This window comes from Delphinus delphis, chromosome 1 (assembly GCF_949987515.2).
Source record: "Delphinus delphis chromosome 1, mDelDel1.2, whole genome shotgun sequence".
NCBI classification, from domain to species: Eukaryota; Metazoa; Chordata; class Mammalia; order Artiodactyla; family Delphinidae; genus Delphinus; species Delphinus delphis.
Window position 1 is genome coordinate 149,455,600 of NC_082683.1, and position 23,576 is coordinate 149,479,175.

The window sequence follows — 23,576 nt, forward strand, 5'->3', positions numbered from 1 at the left end:
TCCTTCCGTCCAGTCTCAGCCCAAACCGGTCCCCCTCCTTCCAGCCCTCCTCTATTATTAAAGGCTCTTTATTGGCTCTCAATGAGGAAGGGAGGGCAAGAGACGATTGGCTAAGTGAGAGCAGCACCGCCCTGCGCCATCCCCTCCCACGCCCTCCCTGGATAAACAGCTGGAATGAGAAGTAGGGAGGGAGGGCTGGGATTGGCTGAGTGTCAGTTGCCAGGGTGGGGTGAGGCAGCGCGGATGAAGATTTTACCTGTCTAGGTAAGTCAGGGAGAGGTCAAAAGAAGAAAACAGTGGGAAGCAGGGGAAGCAGTCTCTGTCTCCGTCTCTGCCCTTTGAAATATAAGGGTATTCCTTTCCTCTCTTCAGCCCCCCGCCCAGTGAAGGTGAGTTAATTCCTAACCAACTAACTATTGCTTATTCTGCAGCAAGGGGGGAGCCCTTTACACACCAGGTGGGGGTCTTTCCTCTCTGTTCCTCAACTCCCTGTGTCCAGTACGGGATCAGAGTGAGTTGGTAGCTTCTTGAGATTGGAGTGTTTTAGTGGAGACCCAGGCTGAGACACATTTTTTTTTTCCATCCGCCTGTTTAGGTTGGATGAGCATATTGTGCTGGCAACAAGAAAACAGATTTGTTTTACAAATTTCCATCTCTGAATCATTGAAGTTGCACTGTGATTTTGGAAGAGAATTGTTAGAGGAGGTCAAAATGGAAAATCGCCTGGGGAAGAAAAGTGCTTTGGTTTTCCATTCTAACAGGCAAATTTCTCATGGCTTTATGAACTCAATGTCTATTGTTATTTAAATGAAGGGTGCAGTGTGTGTGTGTGTGTGTGTGTGTGTGTGTGTGTGTGTGCATGTGTGTTCAGTAATGGTAGTGTGATAATGGAGCTCTTTGTGGATGGGTGTGTAAGGTGTGAGCTGTGCTATGTTTTTGTAAGGGTGTGTGAGATTTGGTTACATTGGGAAAATGCCAGCTCAGGCTACCAGCTCATCTTCGGAAAACCCACGGATAGTCTAGTTGCAAAGTCAAGCCTATTTGAGTTCAGCTTCATTAAATTTCTGACTTTGCCTGTGAATAGACACAGGGATTGGCAAACAGGAAGCTACTCAACTGTGCCGGGGCCTCACCTACATTAATATTTCACGGTAACATGTTGAGTCTAGTAGGAATTCCGAGTGGGGCTCAGGCCAAAGCAGTGTGGCAGAGTCCAGAGAGGAGAACAAGACCAGTGTTGTGGTTTTGCTTTGACTTCCTTCGGGTGTCCCAGTTGGCAGTCTGTGTGCCCAGATTCCCTGCACAAGGACGCTGGGTGTAGAAGTCAAGTCAGAGTAGCAAGTCAGCTCTCCGCCATCCAGCTTGTGGGGATTAACACTCTGGTCCCTAACTTCTCCCCTTTTCCTCCTGCTTCCAGAAAGAGGGAAGTGGGAAGACCCAGTGCCAGGATCCCAGGGCCTGACACACAAGCCCTGAGTGAATATATTGGGTTTCGTCCTAGCAACTGAAGCTTTAGGCTTTATTTAGCTCAGCCCACACCACAGAACCAGCCCGCCAAGCTCACTGACTGAGGGCTGCCATACATGGCGACCTCGTCAGCAATAAAGGTAAGCTGCAGTGTCAAGCAAAGTTCTTCTGTGCAGGTGATATTTCCACCCACCCTCTCCCTCAAACCCACTGGTGAAAGAGGCGATTATATCATTGCTTAAACACAAACAGAAAATTGCCCATGTGCTTGTGGAGAGGGATACACACACAGTGCAACTTTTAGTCTTCTTGGCCTTTTCCTTAGGATGTTCTCCAGCCCAAGGCACATTTTGGGTGGTCAGCAAAAAGCAGAGGCACCTGGTCTAAGAGAAACAGGAAACCTCTTTGACCACTGGGGAGAGAGCTCAGCTCTTGGAGGATATAGGAATGGGGTCACAGGAAGAGGGTGATAAGGGGGCCTTGGGTCTGTTCAGATGGTACAGAGAAGCCAAACAGGAGTGGAGCTGGAGGCCTCTTCCCACCCCACCCCCTCCAGATACCAGAGTTCCACACGCCATTTATTTACTCTCCTCCAAGGCTTGACTGGTTTCAGGGAGTAGTTAATATTTAATGTACCTTTGCATGGGTGGCCCCGATATAGGCTGTGCACATTTCTTAACCTGTTCCCTCCTCCCCTCAAGCTGCCCAAAGAGGTCAAGGGTTAAAAAATACAGAACTCTCACCTTGAGTGTTTTGCATGCTGTTCAGGCTTCTTATCAAGTAGAAATACCTCAGGTTTCAATGGCTGCCCTGAAATAGCCCCCAAGTTTCAAGGTTGTAAAGTTGGTGGAAGGAAATGCAGCCTCCAGGTCAGGTCAGACTGGTGAGGGAAGGAGAGGGTGGTGAGAAGAAGAGAAGACGTCTTTATGGTTCAGACTTTTCGGGTCAGGACACTAGGTGTGGAGATGAGGTGTGAGCACCTTAGAGCTCATTCAGCTTCGGTTTCAGGTTCAGGTTAATCTCTGCAGTGATTTTGTTGTGCCTATGACTTGAGCTTCAGTGGCATTTGGTGTCTTTCCCTTATTCTGGAAATAGCTATTGTGGGGACAAAAAGCTGGCCTGGATGCATAAATCTGAATCAGAGAAGAGTGGTCTTAGGGCTTTCAGTGTTTAGTCAGACGTGGCCAGTGGCCCTTCTTTAGGTACCCGGCCCTCTTGCCTCTGGACAGCTGCTGTAATGCCCTCTAGAAGGGCTGGGAGCCACAGGCTGCCCAATAGATGCAGTTATAAATCATTTCCTACTTCCCATAGGAAGGGGAGGTAGAAAGAGCCCCAGCTTTTGCATCTGTCAAATGGAGAAAATGCCACATCCTGCCTAAGGTATCAGGTTATCTGAAAGCACTTTGTAAGCTATACCCTGGTGTGTTTTCTAAAGCATATTGTTTCTATCTCTTCCAGCTGCTTCAGGCCATCCTTTGTTCCAAAGTGAGAATGTGTTAGGCTGCCCTGGGAGGGAGGAGAGGCTAGCACACCACTGTAAAGTCCGAACTGTGCTTGGAGGAACAAGGGTAGTCATTTTTCTCTGAAAGGGAAAGGCAGCATCTGCTCATCCATTCACAGAGAACATTCTACAGTGCGTCGCTTTTAATAGTTACTGCCCCAGTGTAACAGATAGGAAAACTAGAGCCAAAAAAACAGACCCTGGGATCTACACTGACTTCTTGGAAACAATACCTTTGTCTTAACAAAGTTTTGCATGCCCCATGCCTATTAGGTACTCATAAATGTTAGTGTAACTGAAAGCATTGCCCAAATTCCATTAAGCCATATATTTTCTGGGAAACAAAATATTAAAAAAGAGCTTACATGGGGCTTCCCTGGTGGCACAGTGGTTAAGAATCTGCCTGCCGGACATGGGTTCGAGCCCTGGTCCAGGAAGATCCCACATGCCGCAGAGCAGCTAAGCCCGTGTGCTGCAGCTAGTGAAGCCCACATGCCTAGAGCCCATGCTCCACAACAAGGGAAGCCACTGCAATGAGAAGCCCGCGCACCGCAACGAAGAGTAGCCCCCGCTCACCACAACTAGAGAAAGCCCGCGTGTAGCAACAAAGACCCAATGCACCAAAAAATAAATAAATAAGTAAATGTATTTTTTAAAAATTTTTTAAAAGAGCTTACAGTAATAGGGTAGAAGCCAAAAAAGAGACCTTCCAACAGTTCAACTAGTTCTAATGTCTACTGAGTTCTAGTGTCAACTCAGTAGACGCTAGAACAAATGACGTTTATTCATCAGCATTTTTTGAGTGCCTTCTGTGTGCCTAGGCTAACGAGAAATGGATCCTCTTCGTTGTAGTGGTCTCAGCCCTTCAGAATGTTAGGAATGAGTCAGTACTTTTGGAACCTAGACAGTCATTAACGGAGAGGCTAGCTGAGGTGACTGAACTTCATCCACATGACTTCTCACATTTCTGTTTCTTTGGGATTCTGGATAATGGGGAACTAACCTCATGAAGGAATCCCAGGAGTTATCTTACCCCATGTTGATTTATCACTGGGTTTCTTTGGTATCTCTGTCCCCTCTGGTTCTCCCTCTCTCTCCTGAGAGTCTTTGGACCCGCGTGAACTACATGTGTCTTGCCCATAACAGATCTTACCTCTTCCTTCCCCATTGTCCTGCCCCCTCCCTACCTGCCCCAGTTGAAGGTCTCCTCCCAAGCAGGAAGGGAGCTCTGTGAGGCCTTGTGTCTGTCAGCTCTAGGTGGTTGGCAGACTGACTCACCCAGCACAGCCCAAACCTGACTTTGGCACTGGAAGCAATTATTGGCAGAGGCAAAAAAGACAACCCGCCTTGGAATCTAAAGCCCAAGTCTCAAGATCTCAAATAAAACCCAATCTTCCAGGACATTTTACCTAGCATTCAGAAGGTGGGAAAGATGGTAGAAAATAAAGCATGGCATTGTGGGGAAAATATGGATTCAGAAGCAGACAAAGTATACTCTAATTCTAGCTCTTCCCCCAGGTCCCTACTTGATCTTAGAACTGTCTTTTAATCTTAATTCTTCTAGAATTTCATTTGAGCATAGGAGAGTCACCTTTGGCCTTTCCAGCTCTGGTGGACTTTTTCCCACAAACAAGAATATGAAAATCCCTGGGATTCCCTGAAGGAAGATGACACTACCTTCCTTTGCTATTTCTGTTGGCACGATGAACTTGAAACTGTTCTTTCCCTATGAGTTGGAGTTGGGAGAAAGCTACCTAGAACATTGCTCTTGTCCATTTGACACAGATTAGGGAATCTCATTGGGAATAAATGCAACATCAGGAGGGTGATACACAAGAGGGAAACTGGGTTTCCGTCCACCACTGGGGTGCCATGCACATCCCTCCCAGACTAGGGGATGACAGTGGCTGAGGTGGGGGTCGTTGTGATGGTGCTGATGATGTGGCTACGGTAGCAGCTGACTGTTACAGGGCCGTGCACTGTACAAAGTGTTTTCCATGGAGTATTTCATTCTATAGTCACGAAAACCCTTTAAGGTAGGTACTATTACGGGCCCTGTTCCTTTTTTTTAAAGAAAGCTTTTATTTCCCTTGCTTCAGTCTACTTTGATCCGAGATGGATCTTGTCTTTTTCTTATTACAAAAACAGTAGTAGTTACTCATTTATTCCTTAAGTGTTTGCTTACTTACTACAAACTAAACTGTGCTATCGGTTCTCATTTAGTCTTACTATTAACCCTATTTAATGAAGAAAAACAGATTCAAAGAGTAATTTGCCTCATCACAACACTTTAAATGGTGGAACTGGAATTTGAACCCAGATCCAGCTACCTCCAGAACCCAAGCTTTAACTCCTGTAATATGTAGTGTTTATAGTAATGAAAATGTAGGTTAAGCTCCCTGGTTCAGAGAAAAAACGTGACCAAGAGAAATGATGGAATCTCTTTTCTGACTAGACTGCTTCTCCACCACCTAAGTCTGACCTTCTGCATGTATGTAAGCCAGCTTATGCGTCCTTACATGTCCAGCTTATGTGTCCCCCTGCAGGCTGGGGGTTTGGGTTTGGGTCATGGCTGAGCATGGCCCCTTCCAGCTCTCTGCTTGGTGTCCCTGCTGCCATGCTGCTCCAGGGCCTGAGCAGAGCCTCGCTGGAGCCTGGCTCAGCTCACACGTGGCTTTGATTCTTCTCTTTTCAGGCCCGGCCTGGGACATTCTTCGCTTCCCTTCGCTTCCCCTCTGAGAGCCCCTTTCACCACCCCTGCACCTTGCTTCAGGCGATGCCCGAGAGAGAGCTGTGGCCAGCAGGGCCTGGCTTGGAACCCGTGACCCACATTGGCAGCTGCGATAGCATGATGAGCACCACCTCCACCCTCTCTGGATCTGTACGTACTCTCTGTCTGCAGCCTGGCCCGCTCTCCGCACCCCTGCCCTGCCCTGCCCTACCCACCACCATCCTTGCTCACTGCTCCTTGTCTTTCATCTTCCTTGTCAGGGAGTGAATCACACCAGTTGGTATTCTGCCTCTGAGTCACCCCTGGTTCTACAGAGAATAGAGTGGGACAACCCCAGAGAGTAATAGGACAAATGAGAGTTTTTCCCAGTTTTCATTAGGTTGGGTGGTTTAATTGAGATGAGAGAGTGGGTCAGTGATCTGAGGTCACGGTGGAAACTAGAACGTAGATCCTTGTAGCATGTGGATTCCTGAAGTCCTCTGCAAAGAACAGTGTTACTTCCATCTTTTACAAAGATCAAAGAGCACGGAGCAGTTAAGAGCCTGGGTTCTGGAGCCAAACAGATCTGGGTTCTCTACTTATAAGCTCTACGACCTTGGACAAATTACTTAATTTCTCTAAGCTTCAGTTTCAGTTTTAAGATGGGCATAATATTAATACCAAATTCATAGGGTTCTTGAGGTGAGTGAATGAAATGCATGTAAAGCACTTAGCACGTGCTTCTATGTAGAAAAGAAATAGCCTATCTGTAAGCAGAGACTGAGAATTTTCCAAAGTCCCTGTGTTTAACTATTTGTGAGTGACATGTAATAAATTGTAATTTTTCTGGGCATGAATTTAAATCTCAATTCTTATAAGGTTGGTGTGACAGAGTAAATCCGTCCTATGTCCAAATGTAAGCATTCCTTTGTTATGGGTACTCATCACATACATAATAACCCTTTGAGAATTTATACTTTATTGTTCTATATCCTATACGTAGAGGTATTTGATAATTTAAGGATCGTAATGATCTCTACTGAATGTCAAAGATGTTTGATATAGTCGGTGAGTTTTGATATGTAAAAATGAAGTAGAAAAAGCAGCACACAACACACAAAAAACCTAAAGTGCAGACAATCTGTAGATAATTTCTTTTTAACCCTAGATGATGGGACCTCACAGACCACGTTCAGTTTCTGTTAAGCAGAGGCCAACATGAGTAGTTACATACCGCTGGACACAGAATGTGACAGGGATTAAAGGTTTTCAAAGTGAATCATCCGTAAAGGAGAAATTCAGAATTGGAGTTTTGGAAGACTATTTTAGTAGGAAGAGGGCAGTAGAGAAGATTTTGTTTAGGGAACCTCTGGGGTCTGCATCAAGGCTTCCAAGGGCTGTATTCGGGACTTCCCTTGACCATGTAAGCCTCCCTCAATCAACTGACATATGATTCTTTAAGGAGCCTGGGGAACTGGAGAAGTTATTCCAACAACCATCTCCCCTCCCCCTAAGATATTTTTAGGGCTTTCTCAAAATCTTTCCTGGACATCTGAGTGGGTCTGGAAAATATATAACTCTGAATTATCTCCAATATTAGGAAGAGATGTAGAGACGGCAGGAAGGGACTCAGGCCAAATTTCCTATATTCCCATCTGCCCTTTTGGTCCTCCCTTCAACCTTCAACTTTGGAGAGCGATTATCCCATGGATCTTCCTAGCCTTGTAGAACATAGGCAGTAACCATCTGAAAGGGCCTCACCCGTTCTCCCAAACACTCCTATGTGCTTTCTCATAATGAAAATTATTTATTTTAATTTCTACTTAATATTTAATACTAAGTTGCTTTCCCCTCACCCCATACCAGTTTCTCCACCTTCCTCCCTTAAATTAATATTTGCTTAAGAAATAAATGCACACGTTTTTTAATGTTAGCCAGAGCCAAATGCTATCAAGAAAGTAAATACACAAAAGGGAAAAAAAAATCCTGTATGGAATGCATTTCAAAGTCAAGTGTAAATTACTTAGTAAATTGATCTGTGACTAGTCATGATAAATCGGCTGTCTTTCCTGTTTGTCCTCATACTGTCCTTGACATGCCAGATCAAGAATGCAGAAGTACTTTGAAAAGTTAAAAGCAATACCATTCAAGTTTAAGGTCAAATCATCATGCTGCCCATATAGTTTAGAACAACACTGGAGACACGCGAAATGAGATACTTGACATAGGTTACACAGAAGAAGTGGAATTAGAACCTGGGACTGCTTCTGATCTTTGCCCCTAAGCATTCCACCCAGGAGTGAACAAAAGAAAGGTCATTTGCCATCTGCCTGCCCGGCTGGGTGTTACTGGCACAGCAGCCCGACAGTCTCTGCCCTCCTTGGTGCCTGCAGTTTCAGGAAGCAGCTCCAGCAGGTCTGCAGAGTGGCATGACGGAGAGGTTCCCAGCTCTTCAGCAATCCTTCCCAGCGCAGGGTGGTTCTCGGGCCCCGCCAGTTTCTGGGGAGCTACCTCTCACAGAGCCCTCTCCTCGCTCTAGAGTGACAGCAGCTACGACTTCCTGTCCGCTGAAGAGAAGGAGTGTCTGCTCTTCTTAGAGAAAACCATTGGCTCATTGGACACCGAGGCTGACAGTGCACTGTCCACTGACAAGTCTGGTCAAGCCACAACTCCCCGAGGTCCCCGAACACTGCCCACGACCCAGCCTGCCGCCCAGGGTAAGAGAGAGTGTCTAAAAAAATCAAAAAAGGGGACTTCCTTGGAGGTCCAGCGGTTAGGACTCGGTGCTTCCACTGCAGAGGGCACAGGTTCGATCCCAGGTCGGGGAACTAAGATCCCGCCCACATGCTGTGAGGCCAAAAAAAAAACAAAAAATAAAACCCCCCAAAAAAGCAGTACATCCTCTGACCACTCTCCATCTTGTCTGCCCTCTGCTCTAAGGGTCACAGGCAGAAGAAGGAACAAATGCTCTCCTCTGCATTCTTATGGCTGGAAAAAGCCTTGTTGTCCCTGCAGGCAAGGAGGGATTGCCGACAAGTCAGCCTTCTATGTCTTTCTATGAAGTATCAGAGGCCTGGGAGGGAAAGGGGTTTGACCAGCACCCATCCTCTTATGGAGAAATTCTAAAGCAATATGACCACAGAGGTGAGGGAGAGATTCAGGGAGGGGTGGGTGGTTGGCTCTGGAAAAACTAAGTTAGTCTGTGGAGCTAATCTGGGTGACCCAGAGGATGAGGCTGCAGGAGATAAGAAGAGGGAAGGGCTCCCTTAACTTCAGTGGGTGACGTCTCAAGGGCCTTGTGAGAGAGTATGGAGTGGCGTTGAGGCTCAGTAGACGGGAAACAAGATGACATTTAAGTGTGGCCATGAGTGCAGGGCCATATGCCCCAGGGCGAGGGGGGCATTTTACTCCTGAAGACAGACCCATTGGTATCCGGACTGTGATCACTTATTCATTCATTTAGCAAATATTTATTGACAATGTGTTAGACCCTCCCTGAGATAGAGGAGGAAGTGGGGAGGTGGGGCTTCCTCTGCTGCCTGGTGCTGATTTCCTGGTCCAGTGGGCCTGATACGCGTGCTTACTTGCTGGAAGAAAAGAGCCCCTGTCACTCTGTGGTGTGGGGACAGCTGTGGCCATTACAGAATCATCCAGGTGCCTATAGAAAGTGAAGGCAGAAGAAGGCAGAAGCCTGGTCCGGCAAGAGCAAATCACCTGTTGACCATGTTCAATGCTGAATGCTCCCACTGGGCTCAGTTACCTGAGGGCCCCAGGATAGCTAGAGGGACTGTCCTGAACCCCAACCAACCCTGCCTCTGTAGAGGGTTAGAAAGAGCCTGAGTCAGGAACATGGAGCTGTCTGGGGCTGCCCTTTCCCCAGCCATCAGGAAACATTAATCCTTGGTTGAAGGGAAACTGCTAGTACTGATCTGTTAGTCTAAATGACATCCAAACAAGAGTTCTACCCTTTAAGAACAAAGGAACCGCAAAAAACAAAACCCATCCACTGCTAATTAGAGATCAGAGTCTGGGAGGTGTTTTCTTTCCGCCTGGCAGCAGGGTTCTCACCATGCACTCTTCTTTGCCTGTTTTCCCGACCCTCACAGAACATCCGAAAGAGACCGTTCAGCAAGGAACAGAGCCGAAAAGAGTGACTCCATTCAGCTTGTCTCATCTGCCCGAGCCTCAAAGCCTGGGCCTCAGGTCTGGCTCCTGCAGCCTCCCCAGAAATATCCACATCGGCAGAGACCAGATCCTCAGAAAAAGCACCACACAGACTAACAGCCACACCCCAGCGGTATCTGACGGGCTTGTCCCAGGGCCTGAGAAAGAGCAGGTGGGCCAGAGCAGTGAGCCCCCCCAGGCACCGACGGGCCCCCGGGACGCTGCCCTTGATCTGGACAGGGCTTTCATCCCCCCACCAGAGGCCTTCCGGGACACCCAGCCAGAGCAGCGTGGGCAACGCGGCCTGCCCAGACAGCCAGGGGAGCTGAGTCCCAGGCCCCAGGTCCACACATCACTCAGCCTCCAGCAGAAAAGGGAGACCACTTCAGAGGCCATGTCCCAGAAAGCCAATGAGGAAGGCTCAACCGGGGAACCTGGACAGCCTCGGCCTCCTCCAGCTGTGTCCTCTCAGAATGCAAAAGCTGAAGATGTTCCTGTCCCATCAGAGGGGGCTCCACATGCCCGGCTGGCTCCCCTCACAGCCCCTAAGCCACGGAAGCTGCCACCAAATATTGTGCTGAAGAGTAGCCGGGGTGGTTTCCACAGTGATCCCCAGAACCGGCTGTCTTGCCACTCGGAGGCCGGCCCTGGAGACTCGGGCCCCACCTCGTCATCACTGCAGGAGCAGAGGAGAGCACGCAGGGAAGCGCTGGAGAAGCTGGGGCTGCCCCAGGACCAAGATGAGGCCAGCACCCACTTAAGTAGGCCCTCCACCAGGCTCAGGGAGACGCGCACTCAGGCCCCCTCCCCGGCTCCGCCTGTGGTTCCAGCTCAGGTCTCAGCAGCGACAGGAAAGGCTCCAGCACCTGCACCAATGCGGGGACCTTCTCCAGTGAAAGCTCCGGGTCCGGCTCCAGCTCAGCCATCTTCTCCAGGCAATGTTTTGGTTCCTGCCCAGGAACCCACTCCAGGGAAAGTTCCAGCTGACAAATCCATGCCAATTCCTATCCCTAGGGCCCCACGGGCAAATAGTCCCCTCACTCAGCCGAAGCCAGACTCTGGGCTGACTCTCCAGGAGAGCAGCGTCCCTGGCCTGAGACAGATGAACTTCAAGTCCAACACGCTGGAGCGTTCAGGCGTGGGGCTGAGCAGCTACCTCTCAGCAGAGAAAGATTGCAGCCCCAAAACCAGCACCTCTCTGGGAAAAGCCTTCTTGGACAAGATCTCACCCAACGTCTTGCGTAACTCCCGGCCGCGCCCGGCCTCCTTGGGCACCAGGAAGGACTTCGAGGGTATCCAGGTGGGCAAGTTGGCCGACCCGGAGCATGAGCTGGGTTCCAAGCGCCTGTCTTACCAAGGACAGAGCCGTGACATGCTGCCTCGATCCCACTGTGTCAGTGTCAAGATCTCCCCAAAAGGCGTGTCTGATGAAAAAAGAAGGGAGGCTCTCAAGAAGCTGGGCCTGTTGAAGAAGTAGGCACTGGCCACCAGCACCCCCACACAACCCCTCCCGCACCCCGTTATTCGAGAAGAGACCCAGGGCTCCACTTAGTCTACCCCACCTCACAAGTCAGGGGCTGGGCAGGGGTCGGCTTCTCTGCAGGTCCTCTTCTCTCCGAGGGAGAGATTGGAGCACACATTTCTATTCAGAGTGGCTGTACCAATGAGCGCCTGCGTGAACCACCCTGAAGATGATTTCCACAGGAGGGTGTGTGTGTGTGGTATAGGCTGTGTCTATCACCGAAGCTATTTATATGACAGAGTCATTGCTCAGAATTCCTCACTTGTTGGAAACTTTCTTACATCGGGTAGAGCTCAGGCAAGCCAGAACTGAGTGCAGAGGGGTGGCTAAGCCTGAGAAAAAAAAGTCAAATGGGACAATGGATGTACCCGTGACACTAGGCAAATGCAGGATCACATGAAATGTGGGTCTCCCAGAACCCCTGCAGTGGGTGGAGACTGGCACAGACCTTGCTGGATTCCCCTCTCGCTTCTGGCCTCCCGGATAGGGGCCTGCGGCCAAGAGGAGTTGGTTTGTTATCTCATCGTCTGCTGCCTTCTCTCTGTCCCTAGTCCCAAGGACCAGACACATCCCTGTCCCTAAAAACTCTTGGTTGACTGATACCAGGAGAGCTCTTGCTGGCCTGAGAAGTCAGGATGAGTGCCCACACTGCACACCTCCACTGGAGAAGGCCTTGTCTGTGGGCTTGTTAAATTCAGTAATAAACTACGGTGGTCCCTGACTCTGATGTGCCTATCCTTCCTGCTCCGGATCTCAGTCTGCACAGTGACCCCAGAGCTGGGCCAACAGTGAGATGGGAGCCCAAGCCCAGAGGCTTTGTAAATACCGAGGGACTCTTACAGCCCTTTGTCTACACGATTACAAGTTGTTTTCTGATTTCCTCAATTCCTATGGGAAATCAGCACAGTGCATGCTCTGCTAATTATTCATAGAATATCAGCGCTGGGAGGGGCCTTAGAGACACTCTAGTCCCACCCTGATGGGGAAGGGAAGTGACTCATCGCGGTCACTCTGCTGTTTAGTAACAGAACTGAGATCAGAGCTGGAGCGCCTGATGCCGCTCCCATGCCGCGTGACCCTCCCCTCCAGCGGTCCCTTTGTCCCTCCACTCAGCATCCTAAGGAGTCACCAGCAAAGGCCCAGCCCTAAAGCTCTTCAAGATCTAAAGTGTCTTCCGAAACATCAGAGATTAAACGTTGTTCAGGATCGTATTTAGTGTTGTGGGTTTTTACTTAGTTTGGGAAAGTAGCAATATAATAACTCGTTTTTAATCCCAAGTTCCCTGACCAAGTTATGCACCTTGAGCACATGCTGGAAGGGCGTACTGTGGGTAGGTGGTGTGGGCTTGTGAATACAAGCTTGGAGATCAGACATGGCTGGGCGTGACCCCTGCTTCCCCTTAAGAAATTAATGTTATTCAGAGACGTGACCTGGTTGGAGTCCAAGGTCCCCAGATGTGAGGGGCAGATAAAGGGAACCGGGTTGAAAAAGTGCCCTTTAGGTCTGCTGAGCGTTTCTGGGCTGTGTCCTTAAGGACCTAGCACATCAAGGCTCTGTATCTCTGCAAGTGGTGAGGAGGTTAAGGTAAGGACAACAAATGGCTGCGCCCTGCTATGGCATGTGGGATGTGGTTGTGACAGTTTCTGTGTACACTCTCACACACACACCCAAAAGCTGATGCCTTACTCCTGGCCCTGGGTGAGGACCTGGCCTGTCACAGCCAATAGGGTCACCCATGACTGTCTGAGCCACATCTTACCACAGACACCCCCCAGAGAGAGAAGACCCCCTCCCGCAATACTGGTCAGACATGCTGTATTTGGTTGAACTGCTTCCCAAGACACAACCTAAAGAATGCTCACTTTATTATTTATTAATTTCCCTGATAAATAGGGAAACTTGGGGCCAGCTATAAAGTAAGACTTGGTAGGAATCTGGGGCCTTGGCATTAACACAAGCCTCACTAACAGGTTGGTCAGGGCCACATCCTGTTAAATCTCACTCCCTGGTGAAGGCAATTTCTCTCCCAGACAAAGCAGAGTTACACACAGCCTGCCCTCCTGCTCTGTATTTTCATCCTGCCCGGTTCCCCAAGTCACCCAATTTGAGATACTCCGTCCCCTTGTTATTTAAAGATACCATGCTTCCCCATGTCCTTGGCCTTCAAAGAGCATGTTTTGCTCTAAGGATGGTCTTTGGGATTCAAGAATAGGATAATAAATCCAAACCTGGTTGTCCTCATTTTGAAGAGCATCAAGGGGAGGTAGTGAGGACATCCACTGTCCTGAGTTGTATCCATCTTCCTGTCCCAGGTAGGACTGCTCTTCATTCAGCTAGAACTGATTGGGGGAGAGGTGAGAGTGGGGTCAGGGTTGTTCTTATCCCCTTTGAAGGATTTTAGGCAGAAATATGAGTTTAAAAACCACAGTGACAACTCTACTTTCACATGGCCTTATTTCTCCACTATCCCCTGCCTGCTGTAGTCTTGCTGCTGCCGGAAACAAACCATCTGCCAAATACAGGAGCTGGCCCCTCCTCAGCCTAGCCCGGTGGGGTCTGTGCCCTCAGATGCGTTGGCAGCCACTCCTCTGAATCACCACTCATATGCCATCCTGAGAGTTCTCCAGGCCCACGCACTATCCTACACAGAGGTCAAGGGATGGACCCAGTCACCTCTTAGGTGGCCCCCTCCATAGTGGGAAGTGTGGTATGACAGATGCCACCCTGGGGGTACGTAGGTGTGCAAAAGTTGGTGTTTATTGCATGCAAGAAGAGCAAGTGAAAGACTGGAGAGCAGGCCCTACTTGATGTTATGAGTTAGAGCCGGAGGTGAAGAATTTGAATATGTGTAAATATGTGAGATGAACCAGTTCATCCTCGATCCATGATCATTTTGTAGGAAGAAAAGGATCATACTGTCAGAATATGAAGCTGTAGGTTCATAAACTAGAGGAGGGGGAGAACCAGGGGCATGGGCAGGAGAAAGCACGTCTACCGCAATCAGAGTCTAAGAAGGAAGGCAGATACAGTGCTCCCATGCTCTTTTCTTCACGTGAGTGACTATGGAGCCTATAGATCTGGGCTCAGGTTACCTCCATCACTTACCAATGAGGGAACCGTGGGGATGACACTTTAATTTTTGAACCTCAGAGTTCTCATCTGTAAAATGGGTATAATAATACCAGGCTTTCAAGATTATTAAGATGAACAAGTGATATAAAAAAATCTAAAGCTTAGTGCTTGACATAGCATAGATAGTCGATAAATGACAGAATTATTCCTTCTGGGTCTTATTCCTTCCTTCTCAAAGGGAGCAAATGTAGACAGGCTTGGCAGCCAAGAGCTCACCCAGTTCAGCTCTGAAGAAATCGGAGAGAGCTTGCTGCAGATAAAAGTCCAAATTAACAAGTAGGCTTTGGCATGCTCTCCAAGTGACTCAACTTCACCCAAGCCGTGAGTCCCGGAACTTGAAAACAAAGGGATCAGAGTGAATATGGTGTTTCTGTCTCCGTGAAGGCTGAACCAGCTATTTCCAGCTTCTCTATCCCCAAACCCAGATTGCCATTTATCATCAATCTCTTGTTGTCCATGACCATAGAGTTTACTTCTGTTTGCTTCCTTTAACTTATTTTTACTGTGGTTCAGGGAACTATATGCTGCTCTATAGTTATTTATTTTTCAAATGGAGGGAAAGAATAAACATAACAGGAGGGAACTCTGGCTAAAAATCAGGAAGAGACAGAGGTTTCAAGATTCCTGGGGCATTTTCTAAAATAAGGTAGGCGTCTTTCAGGAATGAATCAGGCATTCGTTAGCAGGAGGAAAGAAGGTATATTGGGCAAACTCTCCAAATCCTTCTGATATGAGGGCCCTATGAACTGGAGGAGTCATCACCCACATCACCATCCCTCCCACCACCATCATCACCATCACTGACTTAGCATACCAGTGAGGTAAAAACAGATGATGTTCTAAATCCCACCCATCATTCCCTCTTGCTCATTGCCTATCTGGAGCACTGTCTTTATTCACCACTTGCCATGTATCCAGAGTTCAAAATAATCTGAAACGGATTCTTTTTAAAAAGCTCTGGACCAGGTGAGCTTTAGTAAGTCACTTCATCTCATTCATAAAATGGGGGGTTGGACTGGACTGATTCATGCCAGCCTTGAAGTGTATGTGTCAACACATCCAAGCAACTTAATTAGGAAGACCAACACCCTGCCAAAAATAATCACAAGGTAGTCTAAGCTAAAATACACCTCATAGAACCTAAGAGCTGGAAGGAAACCTTTAGGCTATCTAATCCAACCTCCCAGCTAAAGAGGAATTATGTCTATAAGTGGATATAAATAGTCAGAAAGGTAGATGGGTGGATGGATGGATGGATGGGTGGATGGAAGAGAGGAGAGGGAAGAGAGGATTGAGAACATATAGTGGCCAAGAGCACAGGCTTAGGAGTCAGGCTCTCTGCACCTCAGCTTCCTTTTCAGTTTATTTCTTTTTGATTCCTTTAACTTCCTTTGTAAGGGAACAGTCTGCTGTCCTACAGTCACTTAGTTTAAAAATAGAGTTAAAAAGAAAAGAACTTATAACAGGAATGAATCCCATGGAAGCAATAGCAATACTTACCTGTTACAGTTATGAGCATAGAATCAAATGAGATAATACATATAAAAAGCACTTAGCACATTGCTCAATAAATGGACTCTATTAATGTTATCATCATATACATATTTAATTCAGATACCAAATGGGTCCCCCTTGAGGACTGTATTAATCCTAGCCTGCACCTAAATTCCTCAACCTGAAACAGTCAAAAGCCCTCACCATCAATCCTCCTGTGTTCCCTCTACATCTGTGGTGCTGCTTCTGGGCCTCCCCCGACCTGCCCACCCTTCCACCCCACACACTGCCCACCCCACAGCATCTTCACTGTCCCTAGAGCCCAGGCCTTTAACTGATTCCCAAGGGAAATCAAGTTTAAGCATTTTGTTGTTTTCTGAGTTCCTAACTGAAGATTGAGTTGAGATGCCAAGGGACCGAACATGAGGCACAGAGCCTACCACCACCTCTGTGTCACCCTTTTTTCCCTCTCTGTCCCTTCTGGTGTGTTACAGCGCTCCCAGGAAACTCTCACCTCCATCCACACTCAGGGCCCCTCATGCTCTGAGCATTTGCCACAAGAGACTTTTCAAAACATTTCTTATCTATGAATAGGGGTGTCTCGTTGAAATGAGCTCTGGAGACTGCAGTGTTCTCTACCTCCTTACCTCCACCCTTGAAAGCTGGGGGGTGGGCTGGGGCACAGAGAGTCTACAACACAAGACGGCTTGTGACATCTACGCTTCCAACTCACACCGACCCCTCTACATTCTTCCCAAGGGCTTCAGCAGGGCCTCCTTTGGATAGCTCCCTGCTCTCTGGATAAGCAAAGAAGTTTGGCCCTCTCTTCCAGTGACACCCCACCCTACTTTTTCAGGCAGGGGCTCTTCTGTGTTAGCCAAGGCCCCAGGTAAGTGTTGTGGGCTATGGGAATGTCATTTAGCTGGTTAGTTCAAATATGGTATCATTAGCATTTTAGGGTGATTTTGTTGACTTAAAAAAATTGAGAATTATGTTTTATTTGGTGGACAAAACTGAGGACTTAAGCCTAGGATGTAACCTCTCAGATAGCTCTGAGAGATTGCTCTGAAGAGGTAAGGGAGGAACCAGGATATACAGGAGTTTTTGCAACAAAGACCAGGTAGTTGGAACACCAAAAGATTACTGTTAATTAAAGAAAACCAGACATCTCAAGTTAAGGAATTTAGCACTTTTCTATGTATGGGAAGATGTAAGAGTCTGGACTCACTGATATCATTCCTTTGATATGCACCTCAGCTATCTGGGGCCAGTATCCTGTGTTTTCTCAACCTGAGTCTCCTCAGGGTGCATCACTGGGGGGTGGTTGCAGTGATGACTGCTTGGTGGTGGGCATCCTCTTTCCATCTTGAGTCTCCTCAGGACCCACCTTCAGGGATGGCTGTAATGTGATGGCTTGATGGCTACAGCATCTTTTGTTTACTGATATGGCAGGCAAATTTTTCACTGAGACTTGAAATCAGGCACAATTGTAGACCCAATCTTCTGCCATCCCACCTCCACCTTGAGAGGCAGGGATTGCCCTGTGCCTCTGACATCACCCACTGGTAAGGCACATCCTCTGGTGGACACCATGCCCTGAGCAGCCAGCCTTCTGCAAGAAGATGGAGTGACTACCAAGGTTTTGTTTATGTTTTTGTTCTTCTGCATTGGACTGGAATATCTCCCTGTGATTTATAATTGAAAATGTATATTTGGTCTTAATCCCCATTTCTGGCACAGAGCTCCTAAAACCTTTGAAATAGCCTGTGATGAAAGCAATAAAGGTATCTTTCCTTGTGTTAATGAGGTGACTTTGGGAAAGGCCCTACAGAACCTATGAATGGGGACTTGATCACCAGGGTAACCAACCGGGTGATTAGAGAGTTCAGTCCCACCCACTTCCCTCCCCCTCCACCCTATACCCATACCTCTAGGGAGGGGAGAGGGGCGGGAGACTGAGTTAAATTGCCAATGGCCAATGATTTAATCAATCGTGCCTATACAATGAAGCCTTCATAGAAACTCAAAAGGATGGGGCTCAGAGAACTTCTGGGTTGGTGAACCAGAATGCTTCCATGTGCCACTGTGCCAGGCTGCAAACTCCACAAGGACAGAAGCTCCTTTGTTCAGAACCTTGCCCTATACATCTCTTCATCTGGCTGTTGATTCATATCCCTTAATATCCTTTGTAATAAACCTGTACTCTAGTGAGTAAACCGGTTTCCTGAGTTCAGTGAGCCACTCTAGCAAATGAATTGAACCTAAGGAAGAGGTCATGGGAACCTCCGATTTATAACCAGGCAGTCAGAAGCACAGGTGACAACCTGAGCTTGCAATTGGCATCAGAAGTAAAGAGGAATCTTGTGGGACTGAGCCCTCAACCTGTGGAATCTGATGCTGTCTCAGGGTGGATAGTGTCAGGATTGGGTTGAACTGTAAGACACCCTGCTGGTGTCACACTGGAATTGGGTACCAGATCCTCTTCCCCATGCTGTTGCACTCACTTCTTGACCAGAAGATCAGGGCAGAATTCACAGCTTGAGGAATAACTCTTTAGCCCTCCAATCTGTGCTTTATGCCTCAGGTGCCCACTCCATTGCCACTTCAAAGTCGACATGTCCAAACACAGACCCATGTGAGGGACCCCTCACCAAATCTGACTCTTTTACAGTGTTCTCTATCTCAGGGAGCAACCCTAGCATCCTTCCAGTCAGTCAAGCCAGAAACCAAAGCATCATCCATGACGTCACCCTCGGAAATCAGATACCAAATTATGACAATATCACTCCAAACATCATTCAAACCTGTCCTCTTTTCTGCTGCCACTGGAGCTGCACCAGTTCCCCCATCTCTCTCCTGGTCCACAGCAGCAGCTTCCCAAGTGTTCTCTTCACATCCGCTCAAGCCTCCCTCCAGTCCCACCCAGCAACCAGAATGGTCTTTCCATCTATATTACATTTTCTTTCATGGAAGAGAAAAGAAACCCTAAGAAAATGCACATGTATCTGCACATTTGTGCAAAAAGAAATACAGGAAGGGTAAACCAAAAACTAGTGCGATTGATACCGACAGAAGGTGGGTGGGAAAGCTGTGGAAAGAACAGAGGAATGGGAACACGGTCAGGAACAGGGGGTGGTGGAGAGAACTTGGCTGGGTATGCCTTTCTGTATAGCTCAGATTTTCAAACCATGGTAATGTGTCACATAACCAGATAATGACTATATAAATAAATAAATAACAACCAGAATGTTTGTGTGTTTGAAGGAGGAGGGTGGAAGGATCCAAAATGGAATGCAAACAGTAAAAAGTAAACCTAATTGTATTAAAAATGAGTAACATAACCACACTGAGGGGAGTGGGGAAGGGAAGAACTAATTTAAGGTTGAAAAAATGTATTTTTACCATACACTGTCAAAGGCTAACGACAGATTCTATTTGATGAATGTATTTTTCATGTTTACGGGTTAGCATTCTGAATTTATGTGTATTACTGGATTGAACAATAAGTACCTATATTATATATAAAAGAACCAGATTTCTCATTGTCTGAAAAGGGAAATAAGAAGGGAAACAAAATACTCTGAGACTATGCAAGTATCTTCTCATCATACTTTCTTCCACTAATTTTAGCATCCATTAATGATACTTGCCTGCAACAATTATTACAATTACTACTGTGCTGTTTGCAAATTGTCATTTGTCTATTTCTACCATTCCTTCTACATTTACTGTTTGGAATTTTATCCTTTACTTTGACTCTTTTTTTTTTTTTTGCGATACGCAGGCCTCTCACTGCTGTGGCCTCTCCCGTTGTGGAGCACAGGCTCCGGACGCGCAGGCTCAGCAGCCATGGCTCACGGGCCCAGCCGCTCCGCGGCACGCGGGACCCTCCCGGACCGGGGCACGAACCTGCATCCCCTGCATCGGCAGTCGGACCCTCAACCACTGCGCCACCAGGGAAGCCCTACTTTGACTCTTGTCCTTTTGACATGCCCCTATACTTTTTTGAGTACTTCCTTACTTTTTGCCACCACAAAATGTTTTAGGCCCATCTGTTCTTTCCCTGTCTTTACCCAGGAATTCCTCGCCAAGGATTGATGGATCCTCTTCTTGGGAAATGATATTTGGAAACTAAGATCTGGGTGCTAGACGTGCCCATTGCTTCTAGGCCCTCTCAGCAGAAAGAGCTAGAAAATATATGTATGAATATATACACATATCTATATCTTGTCTACATTTATCTATCTGTAATATGTTAAAAATCATGAGTTCATGCTGATACTGGGGCAGAAGATAGATGGACCCCAGGCTGAGCAGCTGGACTTTGTCCCTTGTGGACAGATACTCCAAGATAAAGATAATAGCAAGGGGAGGAGAAGCTGAGCCCCTGCCCAGATAAGAGATAAAAGACCACATATTTCTCATTCTCAAGGTCAAGGAGACCTTCCTGACTACACATGCACAGAAAGGCTTATTGGGGGTTAAAAATGTAGGGGATGCCACCCCATAGTAGGTGATGTCAACCTACCCATAGACCTCTTTGCTAGAATCCATCTTGGCTAAGAGATGCACGCGCATACATGGGAGGACCCTGAGATAAACCAAATACGAACTCAGAACCAGGCAGAGCAAGATGATTGGCCAAAGGAAACCCACAAGAAATGCCCCATATAAGTGATTCAAACTACCACGAGGGTGTGACTCTTTCTCTGAGTCTGCCTGTGTGTCTATCCACATGTACTCTTTTTCCTCCTAATAAACACTTTATTTTTTTCACTACTTTATATCTCTTTGTGGAAATTTATTTCTACAAAGCTGATGGGCCACGGCCTTGTCACTGGCCGCTGGTCCCTGGTGGTCTAGTGGCTAGGATTCAGCACTCTCACTGCTGCAACCTGACTTCAATCTCTGGCCATGGAACCAAAATCCTGCTTCAAGCCGCTGCAGGCCAAGGCTACCTGAGATCAGTACCTCCAATTCCAATCCAAAATCACAAGGTTTGTTCTAGGCTTCCTCACTTTCTTACTTATTTTTAATAAATGTCAAAAGGACAAAAGAACCAATGTAAATAGTCTCTCAATAGCCAAGTATGGAGTAAGTTGAGCAACAAAATAAATGATAGCCATGGACTATAATCCAGAGAGTAAAATAAGTATACATGATTCCATACTGATATAAATAAATAATTAAGTGGAGTTTTAAAAAAAGTTCTTTTTTACAGTCGAATTCCAACAAAAAAATGTAGAAAGAATGATGGAAATAAAAAAATGACAATTTGGCAAACACCACAGTAATAATTACTGCAGGCAAGAATCATTAATAGATGCTAAAATTAGTGGAAGAAAGTATGAAGAGAAATAGGATATTTGCATAGTCTCAAAGTATCCTCCTGCAAAATACTTATTCACTGAAAAGGGAAAAAAAGTAACTGAGTGATCAAAGTTAACGTTGCCAATTATGACATATTGACATAAGGTACCTCCTATTACACTGTATGGAGAAAGACACAATATCACAGCTGTGGTGTTCTTCCCAGAAAAGCACAACCTGAACTTAAATGAAGAAACATCAGACAAACACAAATTGAGAGACATTTTACAAAATAATTGGCCAGTACTCTTCAAAAGCATGGTGGTCTTGAGTGATAAAGACCGAAGAACTGTCACACATTGGAGGAGATAAGAGAGATATGGCAAATAAAAGCAATGTGGGAGCCTAGCTTGGATCTTGCAAAACATCTCAATTTGGTTTTAATAAGTACTATGTAAGATGGTAACATGTGGGGAAGATGGGGGAATAATATGTGGGAACTCTTAGGGCAAATTTTTTAAAATCCAAAATTCTTTTAAAACAAAAAGTTTCAAGAAAGAATTTTTTTTTTCAAAATAGAACACTGAAGCATACATGACCTGGCTTCCCCACTGCTCTTAGGATGTAGATCAAAATCTTAAACATGGACTGTAAGATCCCCAAGTTCCATCATAGGCAGCCCCAGTCCATCCCTCCAGCCTCCACTGTACTCTCTCTGAGCTGCAAGTCACTCCTCCAGTTCATGGAATTAGTCACTCTTTTCTCCAAAGGGCATTTGCTTATAGCTATTTAATTAATGTCTGCTCCTCTATCAGCCTAAGGCCCACAAAATCAAAGACCATGTCTCTTTTTGCTCATCATTGTATGCACCGCCATTGCATAATTCCCAGCATGCAGTAAACACGCAATGAGTATTTGTTGAAGGAAGGAAGGAATGAATGATGGAATAGGGTGCAGGGTGCCACAAAGGCCCATCATTTCTATAGTTCATACAAAAAGTGAGTCAGTTTTGATTAACCAAGTCTCAGGTACACTTTTTTAATTTTTCCAAATATGCCGCATTCATATTGAGACCTCCAGGTATTAGATAACCTGGTGGGCCTAGTGGTCCTCTTGATAGTCAGGCTTCATAAGCCAATGTGTGGACGTTGTCTCTACCCGGGGCCTGGATTGTACTGTGGAACTTTCTAAACAGAGAAGGGGAACCTCATCCCAACTCCCCAGGACCATGCTCATGTGCCTTGAGAGGTAGCGGAGAACAAGTTAAGAGGGAAAACTCAGGAAATCGGATCCTGGGGCTCGTCTTGAGAATTGTAATGATAGGTAATATTTGCTGCAGTTAATCTGTACAAGATAGGAGACACAGAGGTAGGCATTTTACCCACATTATTCTTTTTAATCCTCCCAACAATCCTAGTATTATTGCCATTTTGTAGAAGAGGAAACTGAGGCATTAAAAGGGTAAAAGATTTGCCCCAAGTCACCTGCTGCGCACCCTTGAAGAGGTGATTCACAGAGTTGTTTTGAAACTCACATGAGATACATATTTATGAAAGCACCAGGAGACCTCTTCAGTGCTGTGAGGATGTTAATAGCTCTTCTTACTCCTCCAGCCTGGGGGCAGAGACCCAGAGCAGCTCTGCATGGAGTAGCTGGCCCGGCAGCTGCGGTTTGCACAGATAAAGGAGGCAGACAGCGTTCTGTGGCTTTGGCTGCCCAGCAGCACGTGGACCACACCTCTCTTCTAGGAATAAAGCTGAATCCGGCCTCTGTACCCTGACACTGAGTTAAATCTCGGAGACAGAGTTTTGGGTGAAGTAGAAAAGAATAGCTTTATTGCTTTGCCAGGCAAAGGGGGCCACGACAGGCATTAGCCCTCAAAATTGTGTGTCCCCACCTGGGGGCGGTGTTGTAAGGAGTCTTATAGTCCAGGGGGGCGGGGTTGCTGATAAGGATCAGGGTGTGTGCAGGGCCTGCATTCCTTCAATCTAGAGATCATCTGGCTCAGGTGGTGATGGGCGAACTGTGACCATCTCTGGAATGAAGAGTGCTTCCTCAAGTAGTTAACATCTTCTATTTGTGGTGGGGGTGGGGGGGTGGGGGGGTGGGAGTGGGGGGGTGGGGGAGGGATGGTGGGGGGTGGGGGGGTGTTACTTCTGCAGAAGAGCTCAAAGACATTATGTATATCGCTTGAGGTGGAACCAGGATCCTGCCCCAAGGCTGCAGTATTGTTTCTTGACTGCTCCTCCCTTGTCTCTGCATCCCTTCCCTTCTCT

The 23,576-nt window shown here is 47.0% G+C and overlaps 1 protein-coding gene across 4 annotated transcripts; it reads left to right on the top strand.

Moving 5' to 3' along the window:
* Positions 1 to 244: 244 nt before the first annotated feature.
* On the top strand, positions 245 to 12,564 carry C1H1orf116 (chromosome 1 C1orf116 homolog). 4 transcript variants are annotated; one of them, XM_059995702.1, is made up of 4 exons: positions 245 to 389; positions 5,664 to 5,849; positions 8,218 to 8,395; positions 9,785 to 12,564. In XM_059995702.1, exons 2-4 carry the CDS (start codon positions 5,745 to 5,747, stop codon positions 11,317 to 11,319), a joined length of 1,818 nt encoding a protein of 605 aa, XP_059851685.1. In that variant the 5' UTR covers positions 245 to 389; positions 5,664 to 5,744; the 3' UTR covers positions 11,320 to 12,564. The 4 variants fall into 4 exon arrangements, with proteins under 4 accessions (XP_059851685.1, XP_059851696.1, XP_059851680.1 ...); XM_059995697.1 differs by lacking the exon at positions 245 to 389 and adding an exon at positions 1,469 to 1,607; XM_059995713.1 differs by lacking the exon at positions 5,664 to 5,849.
* Positions 12,565 to 23,576: the final 11,012 nt, after the last annotated feature.

Excerpts from the sequence above, each read along its gene's own strand:
- C1H1orf116 (XM_059995697.1), top strand. The coding sequence starts at position 1,584 with ATGGCGACCTCGTCAGCAATAAAG. Across the intron at positions 1,608-5,663 it reads CGACCTCGTCAGCAATAAAG|GCCCGGCCTGGGACATTCTT; the intron begins GTAAGCTGCAGT and ends TTCTCTTTTCAG. Across the intron at positions 5,850-8,217 it reads CCTCCACCCTCTCTGGATCT|AGTGACAGCAGCTACGACTT; the intron begins GTACGTACTCTC and ends TCCTCGCTCTAG.